This window comes from Xenopus laevis, chromosome 4S (genome assembly GCF_017654675.1).
Source record: "Xenopus laevis strain J_2021 chromosome 4S, Xenopus_laevis_v10.1, whole genome shotgun sequence".
Taxonomy (NCBI): Eukaryota; Metazoa; Chordata; class Amphibia; order Anura; family Pipidae; genus Xenopus; species Xenopus laevis.
In genome coordinates this window covers 101,251,572-101,271,192 of record NC_054378.1, presented here as the reverse complement: position 1 = coordinate 101,271,192, position 19,621 = coordinate 101,251,572, and the positions used below count along the sequence as shown (strand labels likewise).

Here is a 19,621-nt window from a genome sequence, read left to right as displayed (position 1 = left end):
ATACTTCAATACCAAATTAAACCTGCCGAAGTGCTATGTTAGCCTATGGGGACCTTCTAGACCATTTTTTTCTTCATATATCGAAGTAAAATTGTTCGATCGTATGCAAAATTGTTTTTTTACTTTGATTGTTCCATGGCCAAATTTTGTGCAAAATACTTAGATATTCGAAGTATTTTAATTAGATGGTCGAATTTCGAAGTATTTTTTACTTCGAAATTCGACCCTTGATAAATCTGCCCCTTAGTCTAAATACCAACAGCACTCTGTAGTAATGAAGTAATTCCTTCAGCTTCCAGTGAAGTAGTACAGCTAATAGACTGGGGCTACATTTGTGCCCTTTAAAGGAATTGTTGAGTATAAAAATAAGAACTGGGTAAATAGATATGCTATAAAGTTAGTTAGCCAGAAGTGTCAGCTATAAAGGCTGGAGTGACTGGATGTCTAACATACTAACATAATGGCCAGAACACTACTTCCTGCTTTGCAGCTCTTTTGGTTTCCACTGATTGGTTACCAGGCAGTAACCAATCAGTGACTTGGGGGGGGCACATGGGTCACTTTTGAATCTGATCTACATGTTAAGTTTTCCATGTGGCCCCCTTTAAGTCGCTGACTAACTCAGAGTTAGAGAGCTGAAAAGCAAGAAGTTAGATATCCAGCCTTTATAGATAACATTTTGGCTTACTAGTTATATTAGAAACATTTTTTTGTTTTACACTGCTTATTTACCCAGTTTTTATTTGGATTTCTCCAAAAAACAAATAGGAATACTAAGAAAAAGTGAAACCTCAAGATTCACTGTAGTTCGGTAAAAAGTTGTCCGTGCCCATTTTTTTTATATTTAAGACATGCCCATTAATCAGGACTTTTCCTTTACTGTTTAAATAGTCTAAGTCAACAGTGGCAAAGGGCCCACAATCACTGCTTTTATCTGCAATTCATTTATATTGTTTGAATTATATTTTGCAGAAAAAAACTGGGTTTCCTGTTTAATTACAGCAAAACAGTACCAGTGTTCTGCGCATGTGTGTGATATAGGATTAGCCCGTGCATCTCCTGACCCTACATCACACGCATGCACCAATCACCAAGTCAGGACACTTGCATATGCGTGTGCCCCAACATGGATGTGAACACTGAACTCGCTCTGGGTTGGGGGATGTTTCCAAAACATTTATTTCCCCTTATTTATAGTGTTTTTGGTTGATAGGTGCCCTTTAAAGGAGAAGGAAAGGTTAAACCACTGGGGGTGCAAAATGCACTCCCGTTAAGTATAATTACTTACCTGATACCCCAGGCTGGTGCTCCTGTTAGCAGAAAACTGCACCGGGCCAGGGTATTTCTGTTCCAGTACCACTGAGTGATCCTCTTTTTCCTTCTTCAATTACCCCAGGCTGATGCATGCACAACAGAGTGAAAAAGCTTGCTTTTTGCTTACAGTTAGGCTTTTTCAATCTATTGCACATGCTCACCCAGTGCAAAACAGGAAAAAGATCTCTCTGTGGTCTGACTCAGAAATACCACAGGCTGGTGCAGTTTTCTAACATGAGCACCACCATGGAGTATCACATATGTGATTTTAATCACTGGGGTGAGCCTAGGGTTGCCACCTTTTCTGGAAAAAAATACCAGCCTTCCTATATTTTTGCCCTTTTTTCCTATTAATAACATTAGTATCTGACATCATTTTTACCGACCAGGCCGGTAAAATACTGGCCAGGTGGCAACCCTAGGTGAGCCTCACATTTGGCACCTCCGGCCAGGTGGCAACGCTAGATATGTGTTGGGAAAATCAGCTGCACAGAGTTGGTTTATAACCAGTTCATATTCAGTTCATGGGCCTGAGAACAAAATAGTTTTGGGCCCCCTAAGGGCTCTTACACATGGGCATTTTTTCATGTGTTTATTATGCGTTTGGCGCACGTTAAAACCCAGGTTTAAGAGCGGAAAAAACGCATTCACTAATTAATTCTATTATATTCTGCCAGGCTGTCCTCATGAGCGTTCTGAGTTCTGTTTTACTCTGTTTGTGTTTGAGTGCGTTTGTTTAGACACAGCATCCTGCATTTTCTTGCACTTGATGCATGTTCGGCTATCAATAGAATAGAGGGTTGTGTTTGGAACGGAAAAAAACAAGCTTAGCTGTGGCAAAAAAATGTGTTTAAACACAATATATGGGTTTTACGAGCTCAGCGTGCGTTTGAAAAACACAGAAGCAAACAACCATGTGTACGAGCCCTTAACCTGAGGAATAAATAAATATTTCTATGATATAATATATAGTGAATAAAGTACCCCCTCTTGTAAAAATAAGGATAATATAAGTTACCGAGGAGTTTCATGATCATATAAAAACACGAGGCCGAAGGAACTCATGGAACTCCGAGGTAACTTCTAATATCCACATATTTTGCAACTGGGGATACTTTATTTATTATAATACACAAATTTCAGTGAGTCATGTGACAGAAATGACATCAGAACTCACTGTTTATAACTGATGACATCAGAACTCATCGTTTATAAGGATATCATTTACAAGATATTCATAGCTTTTGTGTATTATTTATTGATTATATTGTGTTGCAAGGCAAAGTAATTTTTTTTTCTCCAGTTGTCTTGGTATTATGTTTCAATAAAAAACTTGGGAAGAGGTCCCTGACTTGAAGAGCTTGCAATCTATATACCTCCTGGGCTGGGCCTCAGCAGTCACAACATTCCTTTAGTTACTTCCCTGTTCGTATTGCAAAAATGGTCTTAACTACTCCCCTTCTCCTGTGTCCATTTAGAAGCAGGGTTCATAACCTAGCATCTGAATGACTATTCTAAAAGTAAAAACGGAATACTATAATGGTATCAAAGGCTCCTCGTTTCACTAAAATCCCATTTTTGTTCCACAAATGTTTTCTTTGCCTTTAGAATTGAACAAGCAGCAGTAACGATCATGTGGAAACCATTATTATCAACTTGACACTGTCGGGAAATTTGTAGTCACGGTTTGTCAAAAAACAATTTCCCATAATGCACCAGGGCTGAATCGTTTAGGATTACATTATAGCCTGAAACGTTCCATATTACGATTCCCCATCAGTTACTGGTAGAAACAACTGTCTATCAAGATCTTTCGACCAATGAAAGGGAAGTTATGCCTTTTGCGGCTTGCTGTCAAAGTCTGTTCACGTAGGCTGGCCGGAAAAGTCAGATGATTGGTCAAGATTTACGCCTCTAAATCTTCGATTGGCTGCCGCCTTCCATTGCTATGGTTACTGTGGCCTGCTGGTCCTTTAGGAGCCTGTGAAGCAAATGGAGCTTGAGGAGCAGAGCAGCAAGGTTGTACCGACTGAGCGATGTCATGCGCCCACGGCAGGGGACTTCTGTGTTTCCGAGGTACCCGAGCTTTTAAAGAGGACCTGTCACCTTGAGATATGAGTAATATATATCTTTCCCTCCTTAGTTAAACCCTATAGTCAACTGTTTTTGTTTATATCTAAAATGGATTAGAAAATATCCTACATGTAAAAAGTGTTTCATAGGTGCTGCCATCTTGAAACAGGACCCCTCTGTTTAGTGTGTGTGGGCTGTGCCAAACTGCCAAATCTCATGCATGCTTAACCCTTTCCCTGCCAGCTGTTTTGCCCTAGATGCGAATATCTACTGCCAAGCAGTTTTTACCAAGGGCCTTTCCTGGGGGGGGGTCTTTTAGTTTACCAAGGAAAGCAATATATTGTTTTTTTCAGGACAACCTGAACTTTCAAAATATGCAAGAATTTTGGTGTAATTCTACTTCTGTAAAAAAATATAGGCTTCTAAGTGTCTAATAAGATGGAAATAATCATGTTTATCTAGTTTTGTGGGGAGCAAAAATAGAAAAAAGTAAGTTCACCCCAGAAAAGCATATATTTTTTTGGAAACTACACATTACACATTACTGCGTTAATATCAAGGGGTTAATCAGTGCAGCATTAACAGCATTATATGACCTTTAATATGGTGCAGAGAGGGATTTTCTGAGAAACTTTGCAATTGTTTTTTTCATTTTTTTATTTGCAGTTTGAGTTTAGCTTTTTATTCAGCAGCTCTCCAGTTTGCAATTTTAGCAGTCTGGTTGCTAGTGTCCAAATTACCCTAGCAACTATGAATTGATTTGAATGAAAGATTATAATCTGAATCGCAAAGAGTCTGATTAAAAAAAAAGTACCAATAACATGTTTATCCTTACAAGGCAATGCTCTTTATATGGGTGCAGTGACCCCACATTTAAAAGCTGGAACTGGGGACTGTTCCTGCTGAATTGTGCTTAGTACAGGGAATACCTATATACCATAGTTTTATGGGATCTCTCTGTACAGACTATGAGCAAACTTAGGGGCTGTTCCTGCTGAATTGTGCTTAGTACAGGGAATACCTATGCAGCCATAGTTTTATGGGATCTCTCTGTACAGGCTATGAGCAAACTTAGGGGACTGTTCCTGCTGAATTGTGCTTAGTACAGGGAATGGCCCAGTGTCCTGCTCTGATGTCTGCTATGTGCCACCAGGTTATACTGATAAACAGGAGAATTGTTTTTAACAGGTCTTTGGTATATGAAAATCATGAATGACACAATGAATTTTACTAGAGCTCTTACATGCATTTGCCTATTTATAGAATCAATTCAGAATGAAATGCAATTAATTGGTTGAAATAATTTATTGTATATGAATGTATATTGATTAAATTGATAGTTATGTGATTTATACATGAAATCCAGACCCCTCTTTTGCTCAAATTTTTGTGCAAAAAAAGCAGCCACAGTGTCATCTCAGTTCTGAGCTCAGCCACAGCTCCTTCATTCTATTAACAGCACTACTCTGCAGCAGAACAGCTTCAATCCCCTCTCTCTCCTACACCCCTCTGGAGCGCACTCTGACAGACAGAGAGAAAAGACAAGTTTTGGAGAATTGGAGCACAGACTGACTAGGTTTACCTAGTTATTAGGTTTACCATGTGGTCGTAGTGGGCGGCGGCACACTGCAGGCTGCAGCAGGCATTCTCTCCCTCTCTGTGTCTCCCCAGCCCCCACACAGTCCGACTCCAGCCAGCAAAGCCACGGGGGAGGAGGCGTACATGACATCCACACTCTGTCTCTCCCCACACACCCAGTCACTTAACTTTATTTGCACTTGATCCTTACAACAAGCAGCACAAAATGCTGTGACAAGCAGCACAAAAAAATGAGGATGGAAATCTGACGGAGTGCGGAGAGCTTGGCTGTTATTGTGAGAGGCAGATAATGTGAGGCAATAGGTGAACTTCCACTCACAACCCCCTGCCTCCTCCTGATCTCCGTCCCTCCCGGTCAGTGCCCCTAACCTCTTATGTGTGTGAATGGGCTCCCGATCGGACACAGTGCACAAGCAGAAAGAGTGAAGGGTCATGATGCCACACCCCCACACCACTGAGACGTTTGTGTTAAATATTCCTGCGTCCCCTCAATAACAGCAGGCAGCAGTGTCAGGGCGCCACAACCGATTGCCTTTTGGGAAGCAGCTGTCCGAGGTAAATCATTTGAAGCTGTGCTGGCGTTTTAATGTGTGCGGTGCAGCTGTGAGACGGAAGTCAGTGCTGCTTCTGAACGGAGTGGGGGGGGGCTCACAGACACACGGAGAGAGGGAGAGAGAGAGACAGACATAAGGACGGACGCACCGGCATCTTCCTCTGTGTTTCACTTCCGGAACACACACCCCCCTGCTCCGGCGTGCACAGTCCAACCTTCACCAAATCTCACGAGATCTACATATTTTCCCGTGAGGCTATGCGCACCGACTTTCACAAAGTCGGATCTTGTGAAGTCGCGTGCGCATTGTTAAAAACCCTGCATTCATTTCATTATTACAAAAAAGAATCAATGTATGTAATACCATTAACTCTTTCCTTACAAAACCACTACAACTGAAAAACTGACAGGTTTCCTTTAAGAGCTATATGGGAGGAACCAGAGAGGCCATGGAGAAACCTTGGAGGTCGCGTTAAAACTCATCGGCAGCACCGTCACAGACTCTGTCCTCTGGGGAGAGAGAACTATGGTAATATGTTGTACCTGAACCCCGTATAGTGGGAAAGTACAGGAGTATTTGTTACCCAAATAACTTTAGGATATAGGGCAGTTTTGAAATAAATACAATTGTACCGCTAGTGAATAAATGATGACCTTTCAGCCTTTTCTGCCTGACTGACAGCAGCAGCCCTGAGATTATTGTTACTGAGGTTCATACAATCAACCTGACTAATCTCTGTTCTGCTTCTAATAGAATTATCAACAAATAACTGTACAACCATTGCAGTTGTTTAATTCACGTGTACTGGAAATCAGAATAACATCAGAATGACATTTTCTTTTAGTATGAGCAGTGATGCCCTTTAAAGGAGACATATAGGATAAGTTAAAAAAAAACAAAAAAACTAATTTTGTAGGCAATTATAAGTAATATATGGTGTTGCTTTTACATGGTGCTAAACATTATTATCTTTAAAAATAGCCCCTTTATTGGAGCTCCCTATAGATGTTCTCTGGTCCCTGTCTGTGTTTCAAATGAGGGGTGGGCGTGTCCTAACTGTCCCTGCCAGAAGCACAGTAGAAGGGGAACAGCCAATCACAGCCCTGCAGTCACACACCGCACAGACAGGCTTCAGTTCCCTATCAGGTCCTGCTAGCTGCTGATTGGTTCCTGTCCTACAGTACAGTGAGCTGAGAGCAGCTGACTCCCCTGCACAGCCTGGGAATTCAGAGTTGAAAGTGGAAGGGAGGGATTATTTGGGTTTTTGCAGAAATATTAAATAAATCAGCCTGAAACAGCACAATTCTTCTATATCTAAATGATTATAATGCACTGGTACATTCTTTTTTTTTTTTTTTACACAAAATGTCTCCTTTATGAAGTCCTAGCATGGAAATTGCTGAACTGATATGTCTACCTGGTTTTCTGTGTCTAGCTGCTTTCTGGGTAAACTACACTGACATTTAGGGAAAGCAAATTGTGTTTAACATTGGAAGTATTAAGGGATTGGTGGATATTGTGTACATGAATGAGTCCCTGTGACCCAGTATTTGTTTAGAGAATTTGTGGGGCTGAAAGAAGGCCATAAAGATTTCTATTATCACCGTTCTGCCAGATGGGAGTATAGAAGGGGGATGTATAGGTGAATGGGGAGTATAGATGTTTTCTGTGAAACAGTACTAGGAATCATTTGGTAAAGTCTGCTGATACAAAGGAAAATGAGTATAATTATAATGAATATGAAACATTTATTTGTGGTTCACTGCACTGTTTATCTTGTATTTCCTTAGTAGACGCTCATTCAGATTAGAGTAGTAGTGTGTACAGGTCTTTCATTATACAAGAAATACTTGTTAGACATCTATGAAATGCCTCACAGTTTGGGCGGAGCCCTGCAAATGGACCGTATCCCACGCCCAGAGTCATTTTCTGAACTGCTTAAGGAGAACTAAACCCTAAAAATTAATGCCTAAAAAATGCCATATTTTATATACTGAACTTATTGCACCAGCCTAAAGTTCCAGCTTGTCAATAGCAGCAATGATCCAGGACTTCAAATTTGTCACAGGGGGTCACCATCTCGGAAAGTGTCTGTGACACTCACATGCTCAGTGGGCTCTGAGCAGCTGTTGAGAAGCTAAACTTAGGGGTAATCAGAAATTATCAAGCAGAAAATGAGGTTGTCCTGTAATATAAGCTGATGCTACAGGGCTGGTTATTAAATTCTGATGCTAATTGCACTTGTTTGTGTGCTGCCATGTAGTAGTTATCTGTATTAATCAGCCTTATATTGTGACATTTCTATTCTATGTGTACTGTATATTGTGAGTAGGTCCCTAAGCTCAGTAAGTAACATCACAGAGCATGTGCAGTAAATCAGGAGAAAAGAAGATGGGGAGCTACTGGGGCATCTTTGAAGACACATATCTTTAATGCTAAAGGGCTGTTGTTGCCTTGGGCTGGTACAGAAGCACAAAACACAATGCACAACATTTCTAGCTACTTCTTTAGTTATAGTTCTCCTTTAAGAATTTCATCTGAAACAGATAAGCATGTTCCTGTACTTTGCATGTCCATTACTCAGCTGGGAATCCTGGTAGCTTTGGTTACACGGAGGAGGTGTTGCTAAAGAGCGTTTAGACTGCTTGCCATTGCATTAGTGTACATGAGACCAGACAGCAAGTTCTGACCATGTGCCAATAATAAAACTCATTCACTAAACTTCATTTTGTATTTTCAGCTTTAAGGAAGTTAAGGGAAGCAGCCAATGGAAATGATTTGGATACAGGTGTGTATTTTACAAGCTTGATGAATTATTGTACATTGAAATAAAGGAATAATAAAGTACATTACTTACATTCGTGTAATTTTTAAAGATAGTTTACTATGACATAAGAATATCCACGGATTGGATTATTTGGACAAAATGGAGTCTATGGGAGACGACCTTTTCGTAATTCTGAGCTTTCTGAATAACGGGTTTCCAGATAACGGATCCTATACTTGTACACTGAATGCCCTCCTGTAGCATCACCTAAATTGCTTGTGATTTGTTTCTTAACATACAGAATGACCTCATATTGTCAAAGTAGATCCAGACTGGATGAAATTTTAATGAGTATACATATCTTCCCATGCAATTAAAATTGACCCCTTTGCTCTCTTTCAGTACAACAATTGCTAGATGAGGGGGCAGATCCATGTGCAGCTGATGACAAGGGACGGACAGCAATTCACTTTGCATCATGCAATGGAAATGACCAAATTGGTAATAAGATGGATGGGGAACAGTAAAAAAATCATGTTTGCTTGCTATTGGCAAATCTCCATTACTGATATTTAATTTGAGGGCATAGTACTTTTACTGACATAAAAAATATCATGTGAATATAAAGTATAGCAAGGAGTTCTCTAGACAATGGGCCTCATTTTTTTTTTTTTTTTTGTGAGCCACAAATGTAAAAAAGTGATGGGGAGCAACACAAGCATGAAAAAAGTTCCTGAGCCATATAAGGGCTGAGATTGGACATGGTAGCCCCTATGTGGTGTGGCACTGATAGCTCTGTCTAGACTATGACAGTTAGATTTAGGGATACACTGAATCCAGGATTCCGTTTGGGATTTGATCAAGATTCAGCCTTTTTCAGCAGGATTTGGCCGAATCCAAGTGCTTGGCTGAACCGAGTCCAAATCCAAAAAAATCACATTAATTTTGCATTGTATTTACCAACTATTCTACAGCTATAGGCCAGGTTGTTTTAAGTTTTCTAATTGTTTTGGTTTATGTAGTTTGACTTTGATTTAGAATTACCAAAAGATGTGGTTTATATTTTTTTAGCTTTGGCAGTGATAAAATGCCTTGTATGTTGTGTACTAAACTTCTTTCAGTTAACATGGAAAATACATTAGTATACAGTAGAAACCCCATTTTAAGTTTTTTTCAGGGGACCAGAAAAAATGGTGTAAACTCCAGGAAAATGTAAAATCAGGGAAATGTATTATGCATAATGTATTAAATGTATTATGCATAATATATTGGTGGGACCACAAAACAACAATGTAAAATGAGGGAAAACTTAAAATCAGGGGATGTAAAATGGGGGTTCTACTGTATTAAAGAAACCCTAACACCAACAGTGCCTTAAAGTAATTAACATATAATATAGTGTTAGAATGCACTGGAAAAAGCTGTGTGTTTATACAGGTTACATAACAAATAAAAGATAAAACACCATTGTATTGGAAATGGCTTTTCTGATATCTGCTATGTAACCTGTGCCTTTTTTCCAGCTTGAAGAGCTGCCCCGATGGCTTCGCAGCAGCTTGTTTATATAAGTAAACACGCTAGTTTTACCAGTGCAGAGTAATACATTATATTTTAATTACTTTGATACACTTTCAGTTTTTGTTGTTACAGTTGCTTGAAAAACAGAGGAGTCGGAGGTAACATAAAATGAGGAGTTGGAGTCTAAGGTTTTATGTACCCACTCCACAGCCCTAAAGAAGGCATTTTAGCCCTGTTTGACATCACACAGAATGTATCAAACTAGCCCCTGCATTATTGTTGGTAGTTATTGCTGCATTACAAATAGTATTTATATATATATATATATATAATAGTATAAACCGTAAATAAAATAAAGTGGAAAGCCCTGGTCAACGACAAAACTTGTGTTTTTGTTTATATAACCCAATAAAAGCCTTTTTTTTTTTTTTATATATATATTTTTTTTTTTGGTTTTTCTTCACTTTTTAGTAAGATTACTTCTAGACCATGGTGCTGATCCAAATCAAAGAGATGGACTGGGAAACACACCATTGCATTTGGGTAAATTATGGTATTTAATAAATAAATAAATAAATGACTTCTACTAATTATGAAGATATTAGATTAACTTCATTGTATGTATGTATGTATGTATATCTTTATTTTTAAAGCTGCTAAGGAACCACATATCCGTACAATATATAAAAGTAGACACAGGCAAGACAAGTCACATAATAAAAAAAATAAATATACACAGCACACAAAGCTAATATAAGGACACAGAGTTTAGTTCTATGTGTTAAGCAACACAGTAGGAAGGAGGTCCCTGCCCCATAGAGCTTACATTCTACTCGTTAATACACATCAGAGTGCTGGTACAATTTCCATTTTGGAGACGGGGTGTAATCAACCTCCCTTCTGAGTCAAAGCCAAGACATGTTTTTGAGTAAAAAAAAAACCTAAAACAAAGTAGTAATTATATGAGCACAGGCTGAAACTTGATGAGTCTGAATTTTTTTCACTTAAAGCTACTGTATCCTTGTAGGATGAAGGGGGTTCCTAAGAGGTAGGTCAGTGTCTCACTTATCCCAATCAAAAACTGAACTTCAGCTATTGATTGTTTAGCCATATACAAATTCTTGTCTTATAGAAGACAGTAGTTTTTTGTATTGTCAGTTATGCTAACCATACATTATAAAAGCTGCTTATTTAGTGAGGTCAGCAAGTACTGGGCTGAGCTTATCATTTGGGCCAACAACTGGGTCATAATTGCTGCTTTGCAGGTCATTGGACTGAGGACTGCATCAATGCGCAGATGCAATCCTCGATCAAACCTGCTGATCAACAAGTGCCCAATTTTCCTCCAGATAGTAGTTTGGTAGGCCTGTTAGAGGGCCCCATACACAGACAGATAAGCTGAATTGGCAGCCTAAATTTGGCCATCTTTAGCAACAGCAAAATGCAGCTTAGAACTACACTCCTTAGTTTAAGGTTTGACACGCGCAAATATTTGTAGTTTTAAAAAAAGGGGTGGTTCACCTTTAAGTTAACTTTTGGTATGTTATAGAATGGCCAACTTTAAATAACTTGCCTTCTTCTTCTGACTCTCTCCAGCTTTCAAATGGGGGTCACTGACACCATATAAAAGCAAACGCTCTGTAAGGCTACAAATATATTGATATTGTTACTGTAATTACTCCTCGTTCTATTCATACCCTCCCCAAATTCATATTCCAGTTTCCCAATTGCAAACGGGAGATCTTTAGAATAAAAAGCTAACCACTCAAAACCCACAAATAATAAAAATTAAAAACTGCAAATTATCCCAGAAAATCATTTTTTTTACATCACACTAAAAGGTAACTTAAGGGTGAACCACCCTTTTAATGATAAGCATTTATGTTCTTTATATTTGTCCAGAAGTTTTAAAATGTAGGCTAACACATCTTTATTTGCCTCCCAGAAGAACACCGTACTCACGGCTGGAGGGAAGAAGTTTCTTTCCTTCAGCCTAAGGGCGTCATTCTCCTTTAAGTTAACTATTAGTATGATATAGAATGGCCAATTCTAAGCAACTTTCCAACTGGCCTTCATTTACATTTTTTTTTTTAGTTTTTGAATATTTGCCTTTCTAGTTTCTAAATAGGGGTCACTTACCCCATTTAAAATATAAATGCCCTGTTAGGCTACAATTTTATTGCTATTTAATTAATAATAAAAATTATTATTTATATTTCCATCCATGCGCTCTCCTGTTCATTATCCTGGTTGCTAGGGTAATGTGGACCCTAGCAACCATATAGCTGTTGAAATTCCAAACTGTAGAGCTGCTGAATAAAAAGCTAAATAACACAAACCACAAATATTTAAAAAAAATAAATAAAACCAATTGTAAATTGTCTTAGAATATCACACTCTACATCACAATAAAATTTAAAGGTGAACAACCCCTTTAATTGCAGTTGAGTGCTGCCAGTGATTTGATTTTAACCTGATGCTCCAACTCTCATCAGGCAAAAAAGCTTAAATTGCCCCTATTCAGTATTCCTAAATGATTTGTAGTTTAATCAAGTTGTTTGGTAATTATACTTGTCTCTTTTATTCTAGCTGCCTGTACCAGCCACGTTCCAGTAATCACAATGCTGCTGCGTGGGGGTAAGTTGTCTTTTATCAAACTAATGGCTAAATTACAGTTTTATGTGAATTTATAATTTATTAAATCAATCTGCAAATTTACTGTGGTTGTTTAATAAATCAGTATCACAAGCAAATTAATAGTATAACAATTTAAAAACTGCTAATATCTAAAAAAAGAAAACTATTGTAAATTGCATATCTGCTCGGAAAACAACTCTGAGTAACTTTACAACAATTAATTTTAACCTAAAAGTGCAACAGAAAATAGTATATAAATACTGCACGTTATGTTTTGAGATTCTGCGACAACCACAGCCCACTATCAGTGAAGGTAAACATACTAATAATTCCCCTTTAGTTAGAATATTTAAGTATTTTTAAAGTTACTAATCAATAGTATTTTATTTAATATGCTTTACTTCTCTGCATACACATATATAAAGCAGGCTGGGGATTAGACCACAAGCACCATTATAATTAGCTCAAACGATGCAGAATCATGCAGAAATGTATTTCAGAGTACTGCAGAGAAGTACTGCTGTACAAGCATCTGCACTCATTTCTATTTATGCTTTCAAAAACAGGACTTGTTTTAATGACTTAAAATGTTCTTTTGCTTGCAAGGTGCCAGAGTAGATGCTTTAGATCGCGCAGGTCGCACCCCCCTTCATTTGGCCAAATCGAAGCTTAACATCTTGCAGGATGGAAAGTCGCAGACATTGGAATCGCTGCGACTAGAGGTGAAACAGGTGAGAATATAGTAGTTATGGGTACTGAAAATTAACTCAGGTATCGGGTTGGTGATCCCTTGGTTGAATTAAAAACAAAAACAGAATAGCAGTAGTCCATGTGTCTGTTGTATGGTTTTAATTACAGATATCCAAACTTAAGACCAAGGTGTTGCAAAAAAACTGCTACAGGTATGAGATCTGTTATTCGGAAACCCATTATCCAGAAAGCTCCAAATTACAGAAAGGCCGTCTCCCAAAGACTCCATTTTAATCAGATAATCCAAATAGATCCATTTTAATCAGATAATAACTCTGTAATAAAACAGTAGCTTGTAGATCCCAACTAAGACATAATTAATTCTTAGTGGAAGCAAAACCAGACTATTGGGTTTATTTAATGTTTACATGATTTTCTGGTAGACTTAAGGTATGAAGATCCATATTACCACAAAATCTGTTATCCGAAAACCCCAGGTCCGATTTGGCATAACATTAATTTACCTTTCCAATCCCTAGATCATCCAAATGTTGCGGGAATACTTGGACAAACTTGGACAGCAGGAGCAAACAGAACAGTTAGACCAGATCTGTTCTAGACTGCAGCGAACTAGCACCAAGGAACAGGTAATAGTAAGAGAGATAATAAACTGAAAAATATATTCTGAAAAACACTAAAATAAATTTTTTACTTTCATTTTAACTGATGGAATGAATGTGTATACTAATACTTGGATATAAAAAGAACAGCAATGCCTCTTTGTACCTGTCAGGGGGCCTATCGGCTCCCACCAGGGAGTAGTCAGGACCAAGGAGGAAGCTATAGGTTTAAGGATCCAAATACACAGTACAGAAGGGTTCAGGCAGAGACGAAATCCAAAAACAGGCTAGAATTCAAAGGCAGGCAGCACAGGTTCAAAACAGGGTTCAGGCAAGGGTCAAGGTCCAGAAAAACTAATATAATATACTAAAGTACCCAGGAACACTTAGCACGTCGTTCCTATACTTGGGCAGGAATTTGGTGTACTGGGCGCTCTTTTATTACAAATTTGGCGCCAATTCGGTGCAGGCGTTGTGACGCAGCGCGCAGCGTCTGACACAGCGTGATGTCGTCATGTCGCCGATACCCACGTGGCGGCCATGGGTGCCGCCATTTTAGGAGCGACGCGGGAGGGAGAGGATGTGCTCCAGGCGGCGACCGTGACCGTACCTTGTATTTTTATTAATTAAACACTTCTGTATGGTCCAAAATTTGTTCAGGGTACCTAAGGTTACTGATGTTAAACACTGTTGAATCAGTTTATTTAAAAAGTGCTAACATAGTGCTAGCATTGTTCATCACAGACATCAGTCGCTGCCCCATTGCAGCTAGCTTTGTCATTGTCTTATTCAAAGCCAGTTAACCTTACTGTATGTTTCTGGAATGTTAGAGGAAATGGGGAGTATTCCGACTATGCCGACAGAGCTACTGGGTGAATATAATGTTTGCAGAAAGTAGCATTATCAACTGTGAGACAATGCTGCCCACCTATTGTTATTTCTGAAAGTAGCATTTTGAGTTAAATGATGATCTATGCATATATTAATTATTATTGAACTAAAAACACCCCCTATACAGCTTTTTTTACATCTGTTTAATAGCACAAATATGTTTGCAGCTGTCATTCATAGTACATAACTTACTTACCCCTCTTTCAGGTGGATGAAGTAACAGAGATGTTAGCTAGCTTCACATCACTCAGCCTCCAGATACAGAAAATGGAGAACAGGTAGCCAGACCTCAGTTAAGAACTGTGATGTCTTTCAGTGACATGGACAACCTGGAAAGATGCAGTACCAACATATTGCGCTAGCTGTCTTTTTTTTAATGTAAAAGGTAATTAAAGGTACAAAGACTGATAGTGTTTTACCCATATCTAGTCATTTTTCATTTTAGAAGTGCTTATCCGCTGTCATTAAAATAAAAATTGTATGTGCCTGAAAACAATGTTTAATGGATGGGAGTAATGCTGCTGCAAAAAAATCAGATTTACTGCAGTTTTCAATAATATATAATACTCTATTAAATCAATCTCAAGCAACATGGTTTGCAGTGCCTCTAAAGTATTATACAATACTGCAATGAAAGGGGAACACCACAAAAACATAACTTTTTGAAAAGTAAACATAATTTCAAGCAACTTTGCAATATACATCAGTTAAAAAATATGCAGATTTTCATGATTTTAATGGTTTCTGGCAGTTCCCTGAGCCTAGGCCCCCCTGCTGATCTGTCTGACTACTTTGCTGAGCTGGTTGACTACTGTTACTTTGTATCAGCAGCCAGCTGTCCTCAGCCTGCATCCTCCAAACCCCACAATTCCCTGCACACATGATTTCAATAAGGAAAGGAACATCATGGTGCAATGCATTGTGGGTTATGTAGTTCCTGCATGCTGTCTGTAAGCTGTGGAGAAGTTGTTACAAAGTGTTTAGTCCCTCCTTCCCTGCCAGGATTTCAAATGATGCAGAAAGAGAAGAATTGTTAAACAGCTGGATTGCAGCATAGAAAATGGCATTTATTCATACTTTTTGAAGAAACAGGTAACTGTGGTGGATATATTAGGGGTTTCTGTGTTATGCGGGCCTCTTTATCAAATTTTGGTTTGGAAGCCGGAGTTCCCCTTAAAAAAAAAGAACCCTGCAAAACCTTTAAGGTAATTTCACAAGCAGAACACCCATGACTGTCTCCTGGAGCTCCCACCGATTAGTAAATGTACAAAAGTGTAGATTGCTCTGTGAGTGCTCATGCTAGCCCTTTGTTGTGTTTCCCATTAAAGCATAGGTGGCAGAGGATGGATACTGGAATTGTTCATCTGAGTTATCTGAAATACATTGCCTGTGTGTGTGGCATTAGCCTTAAAATAATCATTATAAGAAAATCGGTGGATTCTGGCAAATGCGAGAGGGGCTGCTATAAGATGTCATAGATGGTCACTATTTAGTCGGCTACTGGGAGCTGTTTGAGCCTCTGTGTACTTGAAATGCCAGATCATATTTTAAATCCCAATCTAGTCCTGCCTGTTATGCTATTTGCCTTGTTTATTATGCAGGTAGTGCTAATATATACATTTTTAATGTTTGCTTGATCTGCACTTTCAAAAATCCTTTGTTTCAGGTGTCATTTAAAGGAATTGTTCAGTGTGAAAATAAAAACTGTATAAATAGATAGGCTGTGCAAAATAAAAAATGTTTCTAATATAGTTAGTTAGGCAAAAATGTAATGTATAAAGGCTGGAGTGACTGAATGTCTAACATAACAGAACACTACTTCCTGCTTTTCAGCTCTCTTGGTTTACACTGACTGGTTACCCTGGCTACCAGGCAGTAACCAATCAGAGACTTGAGGGGGGGGGGCACATGGGTCATATCTGTTGCTTTTGAATCTGAGCTGAATGCCAAGGACCAATTGCAAACTCACTGAACAGATACTGTATGTACCCCCCTTCAAGTCACTGATTAGCTCAGAGTTATAGAGCTGAAAAGCAGGATACATTATATATTACATTTTTGGCTAACTAACTATATTAGAAACATTTTTTATTTATCTATTTACCCAGTTTTTATTTTGACACTGAACTATTCCTTTAAGGAAAAGCAGAAAGACCTAAATGCATAGTACGCTTGAAACCCAGTGCTGTGCAATTTACCACCAGCAAACTAGGGATGTTACTATTAGGGGTTCAACTAAATCTGAAGCAAATTTAAATCTTCATCACTGACGGAAATTGCATGCTGCAAATTTATCAAATTTTGTAGTGTTTGGATTCAGTTTAGCCAGGCCGTTGGATTCGGTTCTGACTCGGTGAACACCAGTTTGTGGGACTATACCAGAAACTGAAGCAGTTTTTATGGCCTGCCGGATAATGTTTTTCACAGCAAGATAATCATCTGGGCATTGTGAAATATGTACTATGTGTGTATTTGAATGGGGGAGGGTAACTCACAATGATTGTTGCCAACTGACAAAGGGTAATTTTCAGATATTTTGTGTACAGTGACATTTGCTCACACATATCTGCTATCATTTGTTTGCATTTTAATGTACACAGTATTTTTTAAATAAAAAAAATAAAAACCAGTAGAGTTTGCGGTTTCTTTTTGATCAGAAATGTACTTGGTTTATTTAATGCTCATGTAACTTTGTGCTGCTTCGTGTTTCTAACACTTATAATACGCCCAGATTTTCAAACACAGAAAATGTAGCACTGTGCAGGGAACAGGAGAAGCAAGCCCATCCAGTGAGCTTTCTTGTGGCCTGTAAAATTACTCATGTTGTGGGGGACACAGAAACAGTGAGGTTAAGAGCCACTCCTATAAAGAGGCAGGATACTTCAGTGGTGTCACAATTGCAAATCCTCCCTCTCCACTTTCACACCCTTACTTAGCCAGCAGTGCTTCAGTTTTTTCAGTGACCTTGTCACAGGAGGTTATAACTGTATTCTAGAAAGGCCCTGCACAAGGACAAGGATGTTCGGTGGTTAGCACTACAATAGGGGTGAGACCTGAGCCAGCATCATCCCTGTGCTCTAAGAGTCAGCCTCTGCACCAGTTTTTAGCGGTCACACTCCCCGAGTACATTATCCTGGCTTGATGACGAGGTGTATGTTCTGGAGCTCAGTCACATCAGAAAAGGTGGAGCAAGGTGTGATCGCTCAGATTTCCCAGCTAGTCGCCTATGTTTTAGAGACCATTGCCTTTACAGTAGAAGCTGACATGAATACAGCTAGATTAGTAGCTCTCTCCTCTGCCCACAGCTCATAGATCCCTCTGGTTGAAGCTGTGGTTCTCTGACCTCAGCTCCAAGAATTCCCTGATATCGATCCCCAGTCATGACTCCCATAATTACAAGAGTGTCTCACCAACTTTCGGCCGAAACATGTTGTGCAGTAAATGTCTGCAAATAAAGAGATGACCTTTTAACTAAAGAAACAAGTGCTCTCCGGCTATCCCTTTACAAGAAGTCTCTTCTTGTGATGATTCCTCTTCATAGGATGAAGAGGGGGATCATCATGATATAGCTGTTGTCTTTTATCTAAAGCATTTAAATTCATTAAATAAGGCTATTAGACATACCATGAATATTGAACATAAGGAACAGCCTCCATCTTCCTTAACTCTCTTTTCTAAAAAGAAAAAAATAGTTTTTCCTCTCCATAACAAAATCAAAGATCTTATTCATTTAGAGTGGAATAAGATATCTAGGAGAATACCAGTGGAAAAGAAGGTTGAGAAAATGTATCCTTTCTCTGGTGAGATTTGGGATTCTCCTCCGGCAGTTGATGCTCCAGTTGCTAGACTTTAAAAAAAAAAGACTTTACCAATTGATGACATTGCGGCCCTTAAGCATCCTATGGATCGCCATATGGAAACAGAACTTAAAAAGTCATACATGTCCTCCGGAGCAGCTTGTAACACTGCTGTAGCTCTAGTCTCGGTAACCAAAGCCAAAGGGCAGAGAATTTAGAAGTATCTGTGAAAGATAAGATGCCTAGCTAGAAAATTTTAGAATCCTTAGAGATTGTTGCTTAGTATCTAACTTGTGTCTTGAAGCAGCCTTGGATCTCACACGACTTTCAGCTCAGTTTTTAGATTTTGCAATTTCAGTGCTTTGGGTTTGTTCTTTGTTTGCAGATACATCATCTAAAAATATGCTACTTAAAATTCCTTATGAGGGAAAAAGATAGTTTGGGAAACCTTTAGATGACAAAATATCCAAGTCTACTTGAACAGTACATTTCTACCAAGACTTTTTTGAGATCCTTCCAAGAAGTAATTTGAGTCCTTCAATAGGAGATGGGTTGATACTAGAACCTACCGCTCTGTGATTGGTGATGATGTAAGTTGTCTTAATAATTGATCACACCCCTATATGGGCATGTTCAGGCATGTGCTCATTAGCCTATGAGTAAGTGCCCTAATATTATGTCCTAATAAACATTTTTGTACTTTTTATTACTTTTTGATAAACTATTTTTGAAGGGACTCACAATTATTGGTTTTCTTATGAATATGCACCCATGGACAGGGGTGAACTGTGAGTATACCCTCCTCTCCATATTTCATTGTCTTATATACACTATTGATATTAAATTTATAGTGGTAGTGCTTATATTGGCTTTAGGCAACCTTTTGTTATAGCTTCCATAGATCTTAAGGATGCATATCTTCATGTGCCCATAGCCTTGGAACATCAAAAGTATCTGAGGCTTGCCCTCCTCAATCAACATTTTCAATTTCATTGTCTTCCATCTGGATTAACCAGCTCCCCCAGAACTTTTTCTTGATTGCTTGGATATATACCGATTAGTGCTTTTCTCATGTTGAAGGGGAGGAAGGCCAGGAAAAGAAAATCTCAGTAAGTATGAATGTTATTTTCTATTTTTTGACCACAGCATGGGAAGGTCAGT

General features: G+C 38.7%; 1 protein-coding gene across 1 annotated transcript; it reads left to right on the top strand.

The window, feature by feature from the left end:
• Window positions 1-3,193: 3,193 nt before the first annotated feature.
• ankrd54.S (ankyrin repeat domain 54 S homeolog) lies at window positions 3,194-16,409 on the top strand. Its single transcript, XM_018261244.2, has 9 exons — window positions 3,194-3,401; window positions 5,956-6,068; window positions 8,281-8,328; window positions 8,710-8,808; window positions 10,297-10,368; window positions 12,415-12,462; window positions 13,069-13,193; window positions 13,692-13,799; window positions 14,871-16,409. The coding sequence occupies exons 1-9, from the start codon at window positions 3,307-3,309 to the stop codon at window positions 14,943-14,945; spliced, it is 783 nt and encodes a 260-aa protein (XP_018116733.1). The 5' UTR covers window positions 3,194-3,306; the 3' UTR covers window positions 14,946-16,409.
• Window positions 16,410-19,621: the final 3,212 nt, after the last annotated feature.

Excerpts from the sequence above, each read along its gene's own strand:
- ankrd54.S (XM_018261244.2), top strand. The coding sequence starts at position 3,307 with ATGGAGCTTGAGGAGCAGAGCAGCAAGGTTGTACCGACTGAGCGATGT. Across the intron at positions 12,463-13,068 it reads CACAATGCTGCTGCGTGGGG|GTGCCAGAGTAGATGCTTTA; the intron begins GTAAGTTGTCTT and ends TTTGCTTGCAAG. Across the intron at positions 13,800-14,870 it reads GAACTAGCACCAAGGAACAG|GTGGATGAAGTAACAGAGAT; the intron begins GTAATAGTAAGA and ends CCCCTCTTTCAG.